An 8,765-nucleotide genomic window follows, 5' to 3' on the forward strand; every position below is an offset into this window, starting at 1 on the left:
TTAATTCTTGATGAGTTCAGCACAGCTGTTAACTGAAAGCCTGAATTCCAGGAGACTCTACCTCATAAAGCTGACTGAGATGTGCAAAATTGTCATCTATAACAAAGGGCTACTTTGAATAATGTAAAATAAAATATGTTTTTTCTTCATAGTTTGGATGATTTAAGAATTAATGTGTTATAAATGACTGTAATTGTCTCAGCATTACTGCTGTATAATGGAATATAATCAAGAGGAAGATGGATGATCACAAGCCATCAAACCACCAAACTGAACTGCTTGAAGTTATCCAAAAGCAGTGTGTAAGACTGGTGGAGGAGAACATGATGCCAAGATGCATGAAAAAAAACTGTGATTAAAAACCAGGATTAATCCACCAAATATTGATTTCTGATCTCTTAAAACTGGGGAGGTCTAAAAGCTCTGCATCTTTTTTGTTATTTTTTAAATGACAATATTGTTATTTTAAATTTGCCTGTAGTTTATAGAATAAAACAACAATGTTAATTTTACTCAAACATGATACTGATTCAGAAACTGAAGTGATCTCTTCATTTTTTCCGGAGCTCTATATGGACACGTAAAACTACAGCAGGTAGATCATCTATAGCTGAAATTAAGATATAGAATTAATTATAAGAGCTCCTAATGAATTAGGCCTGTTTTACTCAAAGAAAGGCACAAACAGCTCTATAAAACAGCACTGTAGCATTTAACAAAAGAATGCAGGTTTTATTTTTGCATTACACTTCAGAGTTAACACCATCACACATCAGTCACAAGCAGAAATGAAGAAATTCAACAAAGATTTTTCATTTATTCACCAAAAAAAACTAACAAATGGATCATATTTTTAATAATATAAAACCAATTCAGTTGCAGAAAAATGCTCAGGTTTCAAATAATTCTTATTACACCACAGTTAGTTCAGACCCTGCAATGTGATTGGCTGAGAGGCGTTCTATCTGTACCGTTATCAGCTGGTAATGCACTGTAACTAATCAAAGCTCTCCATGTATTACTCCGCCACATACAGGTAACCTAGAAACGATGCAGAGCTTACAAGCCAAACAGAGCAGCTACAAACAGAGCAGCAATGGAACTATTTTAACTGGCAGAGTTTTTATAACCAAACAGAGCCTATTTTCTCCTCTTTAACTTTAAAATTGTTCAATAAACAGTGATAATGGAACTGTGGTATAATCACAATAATACACTCGAGGTTCGTGTTATAACGCTTCATATTGGCACTGCTGTGATGTGGTCGTAGGAGTAGTGTAGATCAGCACAGCAGTGCCAATATGACACGTTATAACACAAATCTCGAGTATTATTGCTTAATTATCTCACATATTTCATCGTTTAAACCTTATCTGATAGACTTTTCAGTTTGATGCTCTATGGTTCTTTAGAGACATAAAAAAATAACATTAGAAATTAGGTTATAATAAAAAAAATTAATCTAAAAGAGGTGGAAATCTGAAAACTAATGATAGCAAAAATAAAATAACAAAAAAAGAGTGAAAAGGTGACTGCTTTAAATGTCATTAATCATTTAATAAAATCATGATTTTCCAAAATATTGAATGAAATAAAAATACAATTTGGCATTGTGTTTATATACATTTTATATACTCTATACACTATACATACACTTAAGTTATGAAGTTAAATACACTGTGAAGAGAATAAATACTAAATTAGCATGAGATAAAACCAGGAAAAATAAGAAGAGTTGAAACTTTCCAAAAGAAACCTGTTACGGCAATGCTGCTGCACGTGTGGTCAGTGGCCCTGCTTTGATAGAGGTTACTTATGTGTTGCTAGGTGGTTGCTAAGGTGTTTCTATTTCTAAGGTGTTGCCAGTGGTTGCTAGGGTGGTTGCAATGATACTACTGATTGCTAAGGTCAGAGAGGTTGCTTATGTGTTGCTAGGTGGTTGCTAAGGTGTTTCTATTTCTAAGGTGTTGCCAGTGGTTGCTAGGGTGGTTGCAATGATACTACTGATTGCTAAGGTCAGAGAGGTTGCTTATGTGTTGCTAGGTGGTTGCTAAGGTGTTTCTATTTCTAAGGTGTTGCCAGTGGTTGCTAGGGTGGTTGCAATGATACTACTGATTGCTAAGGTCAGAGAGGTTGCTTATGTGTTGCTAGGTGGTTGCTAAGGTGTTTCTATTTCTAAGGTGTTGCCAGTGGTTGCTAGGGTGGTTGCAATGATACTACTGATTGCTAAGGTCAGAGAGGTTGCTTATGTGTTGCTAGGTGGTTGCTAAGGTGTTTCTATTTCTAAGGTGTTGCCAGTGGTTGCTAGGGTGGTTGCAATGATATAGCTACTGATTGCTAAGGTCAGAGAGGTTGCTTAGGTGTTGCTAGGTGGTTGCTAAGGTGTTTCTATTTCTAAGGTGTTGCCAGTGGTTGCTAAGGTGGTTGCAATGATATAGCTACTGATTGCTAAGGTCAGAGAGGTTGCTTAGGTGTTGCTAGGTGGTTGCTAAGGTTTTTCTATTTCTAAGGTGTTGCCAGTGGTTGCTAGGGTGGTTGCAATGATATAGCTACTGATTGCTAAGGTCAGAGAGGTTGCTTAGGTGTTGCTAGGTGGTTGCTAAGGTGTTTCTATTTCGTAACTGCTGGTTGCTAAGGTGTTGCCAGTGGTTGCTAGGCTGTTTCAATGATATAGCTACTGATTGCTAAGGTCTTGCTAGGTGGTTGCTAAGGTGTTGCTGAGGTGTTGCCTTGGTATAGCTGTTGGTTTCTAAGATGTTGCCTGGCAGCTGCTAATGTGTTCTTATGGTATATCTGTTGTTTGCTAAGATGTTGTTTTGGCAGTTTGCTAAGGTTTTCCAGGGGGTTGTAAAGGTGTTCATGTGGTATATCTGTTATAAGTTGATAAGGTGTTGTTTGGTGGTTGCTAAAGTGTTGCTAGTGATTGCTAGGGTGTTTTAATGGTATATCTGCACAACTTCTCCTTTGATTGGTCAGAGCTGTCTGATGCATGAGCAAAAAAAAGTAAATATACAGAATAAAATAACACAGAGTGCAGTGAACACAGCACATATCAAATGTGTAAACAGCATGGAGCAGCAGAGACAGCGTTTGTTCATAGCTGTGGTAATTATAGTGTTATCTGACTAATATATCAGATTAAAATGCGTGTTTTCAGCAGTTTAGCTCAAATAAAAATAAATATTTTTGATACTGGGTCAGATCGAGATTGGATCATGTTCTCACCACAAGCGAACCGCGAACCGAGTTCGTCTGGGACCGGATTGGGACCGGTTGTTTTGAGCCGCACCTGTCACACCTGTACGCACTGCACCTTTAAGATCAGCCTCTCCTACTAATACTAATAGCTGACTCCGCCCTCCCACACACCTGTCAGACAATATATATTAAATTGACTATTTATTCCAGGACTCTTGCTTAGTCTAGTAGCGAGATATTGTTTTTTTGATCCTTGCCTGTCCTTGACTACACTTTTTGCCTTGTGATTAATTCCTGGTTTTGAACACTGCCTGATTTCTTGAACTACGACTTTGCCTTGTGATTGTTTTGGATTAATAAAACCTGCCTGCATTTGCATCCAAACTACCTTGGTCGGTTCTTACCGCTCCCCAAGTGCGATTACTGTTCAAAATCACACTGTTTTAGTCTGTTTTAATTGAACCAAACTGTGCTGGTGTGAAAACGCCAACCAAGTCCAGTCCTTTTTTTCCTTCTCTCACTCCGTCTCGCTCTCCTTCTCCCTCTCGTGCTGCCTCTCTCTCGACCGCTCGGTTTCTGTGTCTCTCTCGCGCTCTCTCTCGCGCTCTCTCTCGCAGAGCGGCGCTTGGCAGCTCTCGCCGAAGCAGCACAGGATTTCCTTGAAGGTCTTCCTCATCTCCAGGCTGCGGAAGGCGTAGATGATGGGGTCGATGACGGAGTTGCACATGATGAGCACCAGGTAGGTGGTGAAGTGGGACATGTAGCACAGGCAGAGCGGGTGCTGGGGGCAGGCCACCAGCAGGATGAGGTGCAGGAAGAACGGCGCCCAGCAGCAGACGAACACGCCCAGGAGAATGGTAATGGTCACCGCCCCCTTCATGCAGGTGTGCTGCTGCCGCGGCGCACGGTTTCCTGCAGCGCTGGCCGCGGGGGGAAGCGCGGCGATGCGCTGGACGTGGAGCCTGGCCAGGAGGAACATGTGCACGTACAGGGTGGCCATCAGCGCCAGCATGGCGAAGAACATGGTGATCAGACAGATGATGACGGTCTTACTCTCGGAGTACACGATGAAGACGATCCCGCAAACGATGCACACCAGCCAGATGGCAGCAATGGCGTTCAACGCCCTCCGCACCGTAACGATGCTGTGGTAACGCAGAGCGTAGAATATCGTCACGTATCGATCGACAGCGATCACCAGCAGGTTGCAAATGGACGCCACCAGCGAGATGCAGATCATGGAGTCGAAGACATTGTCCATCAGCCTCACGAAATAATCGCTCAGCTCCAGCAGGTGGCTCCTCAAAACCGCGATCACGATGGTCTCCAGAGAGTTGGACACACTCACCAGCATGTCCGCCGCCGCCAAGCTACAGAGAAAGAAGTACATGGGCGAGTGGAGGTTCTTGTTCTTCGCCACCGCCGAGATGACCAGGATGTTCTCCAGCAGGCTGACGATGCCGAGCGCGAGGAACACCTCCGCCTGGATCTGAACCTGCTGGCACAGCGCCCCCGCTGGTGGAGGGGCGGTACTGCTGTTGGAAACCAGTGCTGGTGCAGTTCCATTGCTCGGTTCTGAAGCTGCTGCTGCTTCTGATTCTTCGGTGAGGTTGGTGTTGGAGCTTTCCTGCAGGAGGAGGAGGAGCACCGGGTGGTGAGATCCGTTCATCGGGAGCCGGCGAGCGAGAGAGGCAGATGGAAAACAAGAAAATAAAATGAGAGAATGGAGGGAGAAAACTAGTGGATAGGGCAAAAAACAATAGTTAGGAAAACAAAAGAGAGAACAATGGGAAAAAAAGGAGTTTTAAACACAATGAGAAGTTGCAGACTAAAAAAAAAACAAAATGATGAAAGAAAGATATAGAAGAGTGTAAAAGAAGAGACAAAGAGGTGGATCAAAAGAAACTAAAGAATCAAAACGAGAAAGCAATACAAAGAAAAAGAAAGGAAACAAGAAGATTGTTGAAACTTAAAGGCAAAAACAGACACAAATAGAAAGGACAGAGATGGACTAAACAATAGAGAGAGAAATCTAAATAAGAGTAAGATTATTAGTAGGAAAATAGAAAGAATAAAGAGTTTTAAACAGAATAAAAACTTACTTTTAAAGGTAAAATAAATGAAGAAAGAAGGATGGAGAGTCAAAAATAAAGAGAAACAAGACAAAACGAGAGAAGAACACAAAGCAAAAGACAGAAAAAGCAAGCAAGCAAGAAGAGAGATGGAAAAACACAGATAGGTGAGAAAACGAAAGAATGAGAGCAAGTCCAAGTATGTATGTGTGTGTGTGAGAGAGAGAGAGAAAGAGAGAGAGAAAAGAGGATAAAAGAAAAATAAAACAGGAGGCTGATGAGTTATTATAATAAATAATAAATGAATGAACAAATCAATTATCAAACAAATAAATGAATCAATAAATGAACAAATGAACAAATAATAATGAACGGATGAATGGATGAAGATCAGCCAGTGGTCAACAGGTTTAGTAGAGAAGTCCCCTCACGCTGGTCTCTATCAGGTCCTCCTGTAGTGATGCAGTGATGCTGTCAAGCTGCAGACTGGCTCTGCCTCCACAGCTCTCCTCTCTGTCTAAATGTGCGTGTGTGTGTGTGTGTGGGTGTGTGTGTGGTCATGTGGATCTGTGTGTCTGAGCAGGTGTGTGAGTGTGTGTTTTGGGTTGATGGTGAATGAGTGTTTCTCTGTGTGTCTCTGTCCTTGAAGTGAAAAGTGTGTGTGTGTGTGTGTGTGTGTGTGTAAAAGAAAGAGATTGTGTGGGAGTAAAACATATAAAGATACAGATAAAATAGAAAAAGTGAAAGAAGGTCAAACATTCTATAGCTTTTCAATTAATTCAGTTTAGTAATGCAGTATAAATGCAGGGTGGGAAAATTGTGTAGTGAAGAGGTAGAGTTACAGGTATACAGTGAATAGTGAATATTTGTTCTAATCCAGATTATGAGAAGCAACAACTACTCAACTAACTGCAAATACCATCAAAAACGTTATGATGATGAAACTGGCTCTCATCAGGATAATGGAATAATGTTCTGTGACGTCACAGAAAGTTCTGTATGACGTTCTGTGACGTCACAGAATTTTCTGTGATGTCAATGAATGTTCTGTGACGTCACAGAATGTTCTGTGATGTCAAGGAATGTTCTGTGATGTCACGGAAAAAGTTCTCAGGGGGTTCTGGCGTAATTTTCTCTTTTATGGGGGGGGGGGGGGGGGGTTATCCTCTGTGATTTTATTCCCATCCAGAACGATCATGTATGTGTTTTTTTTCTCAGACGTCCTCTGAAAAAGAAAATTACAGGCTGAATAATCTACTGTTTTTCTCTGAACTCCGTGGTCCTCCGGTAATTTTAGTCCCGTCCAGATCCACATCTCACATCACAGTTTCGTCTCCTCACTTTTCATAAAATAGCTATTTGTCCACTGAGGCGCACTGTAATTACACTTTGGGCGTGCGTTTCCACGGAGATCCCCATTAAAAACACAACAGCAAGTGTTCTGTATGACATGTTCTGTGACGTCACAGAATGTTCTGTGATGTCAAGGAATGTTCTGTGACGTCACGGAATGTTCTGTGATGTCAAGGAATGTTCTGTGACGTCACAGAATGTTCTGTGATGTCAAGGAATGTTCTGTGACGTCACGGAACGTTCTGTGATGTCTCTTCTGCTGGTCTCTCATTTGTTGTATTGTTCATTTTGCTGTTATTTATTATATTAAAATGTTCTGTATTGTAGATTAATACTAAACCCATCCAAACTATTAAGAAAAACATATGGACTTATTTAGAATACATTTTATATTGTTTAGATGATCAGTTTTGAACATCTCTGCTGGATTTTCTCAGTCAGTTTTATGAGGTAGAGTCTCCTGGAATTCAGGCTTTCAGTTAACAGCTGTGCTGAACTCATCAAGAGTTAATTACTTGAATTTCTTGTCTCTTAATAAAGTGTTTGAGAGCATCAGTTAAAGTAAAGTAGTGAAGAGGTAGAGTTACAGGTATACAGTGAATAGTGAATATTTGAGTAATGTTCGAATCCAGATTATGAGAAGCAACAACTACTCAACTAAATAAAGGAAAAAATACTTTGAATTTTGAAAGTATCCTCAAGTGCAGATACTGCAAAGACCATCAAACAACATTACAATGATGAAACTGGCACTCATCAGGACCTCAGAAAAGTTAATCAGAGTTAACAGAATCAGAAAACGCAAGTTAATAAAGATAAGAGCATCTAAAAATAAGAGAGCACTTAAAAATTATGAGTTTCTTTGATTAAAATCCTCTGGAATATAATCAAGAGGAAGATGGATGATCACAAGCCGTCAAACCACCAAACTGAACTGCTTGAATTTCTGCACCAGGAGTAAAGCAGCATAAAGTTATCCAAAAGCAGTGTGTAAGACTGGTGGAGGAGAACATGATGCCAAGATGCATGAAAACTGTGATTAAAAACCACCAGGGTTATTCCACCAAATATTGATTTCTGAACTCTTAAAACTTTATGAATATGAACATGTTTTTTCTTTGCATTATTTGAGGTCTGAAAGCTCTGCATCTTTTTTTGTTATTTCAGCCATTTCTCATTTTCTGTAAATAAATGCTCTAAATGAGAATATTTTACTTTGGAATTTGGGAGAAATGTTGTCTGTAGTTTATAGAATAAAACAACAATGTTCATTTTACTCAAACATAAACCTATAAATAGCAAAATCAGAGAAACTGATTCAGAAACTGAAGTGCTTGCTTATTTTTTCCAGAGCTGTATATGCAGCTATAATTGTACTTAGTTAATTATACATTTCTACAACTAAACACAAGTTCACTAGTGTAAGTGCGTTGCCAAGGACACATTGTTAATCCCTCAGGGCAGTGTACGTGGAGACAGTTGTGAAATCCTTTCACTAATTAGGACAATTACTCCATCTAAAAGACGGAAGATATCTAGATACATATATTAATAGACCATCTCTGACAGGTGGACATGTGGTACATTGTCTTCTGAGAAGAAAATACCTCACAGTGGTGCTTAATCATTTGTGAACCCTTTTGAACTTTCTATATATTATATATTATATCTATATATTATAAATGTGACCGAAAACTTGAGATTTTCACACAAAAATTAGACAAAAGAGAAAATGTTTATCAGGGGGTTCTGGGGTAATTTTCTCTTTTATGGGGGTTTTTATCCTCTGTGATTTTACTCCCGTCCAGAGCGACCATGTACGTGTTTTTCTCAAAGCGTCCTCTGAGAAAATTACAGGCTGAATTATCTACTGTTTTTCTCAGAACTCTGTGCTCCTCCGGTAATTTTAGTCCCATCCAGATCCACATCTCACATCACAGTTTCGTCTCCTCACGTTTAATAAAATAGCTATTTGTCCACTGCCGTTTTTTTTAATACTAGGATTTATCAGAGTCTGATCTTCACAGCGCACACGTTTCTGGTTTCTGAAGAGCTCAAAAGAAGAGCTGTTGGTGATCATAAAATTGTAAAAGATTATAAAGAGCTGATCAGTACTATTATTATCCATTTTCTATTTTATTT

At 39.8% G+C, this 8,765-nt stretch overlaps 1 protein-coding gene across 1 annotated transcript; it reads right to left on the minus strand.

Annotated features, from left to right (window-relative positions):
• Window positions 1–1,594: 1,594 nt before the first annotated feature.
• Window positions 1,595–5,910, minus strand: mc3r (melanocortin 3 receptor). Its single transcript, XM_007231153.3, has one exon. The coding sequence runs from the start codon at window positions 4,865–4,867 to the stop codon at window positions 3,716–3,718; it is 1,152 nt and encodes a 383-aa protein (XP_007231215.2). The 5' UTR covers window positions 4,868–5,910; the 3' UTR covers window positions 1,595–3,715.
• Between the last annotated feature and the right edge of the window lie 2,855 nt (window positions 5,911–8,765).

Source organism: Astyanax mexicanus, chromosome 12 (assembly GCF_023375975.1).
Source record: "Astyanax mexicanus isolate ESR-SI-001 chromosome 12, AstMex3_surface, whole genome shotgun sequence".
Classification (NCBI taxonomy): domain Eukaryota; kingdom Metazoa; phylum Chordata; class Actinopteri; order Characiformes; family Acestrorhamphidae; genus Astyanax; species Astyanax mexicanus.

Bases quoted from the DNA above. Each gene is read 5' to 3' on its own strand.
- mc3r (XM_007231153.3), bottom strand. From the start codon at position 4,867: ATGAACGGATCTCACCACCCGGTGCTCCTCCTCCTCCTGCAGGAAAGC.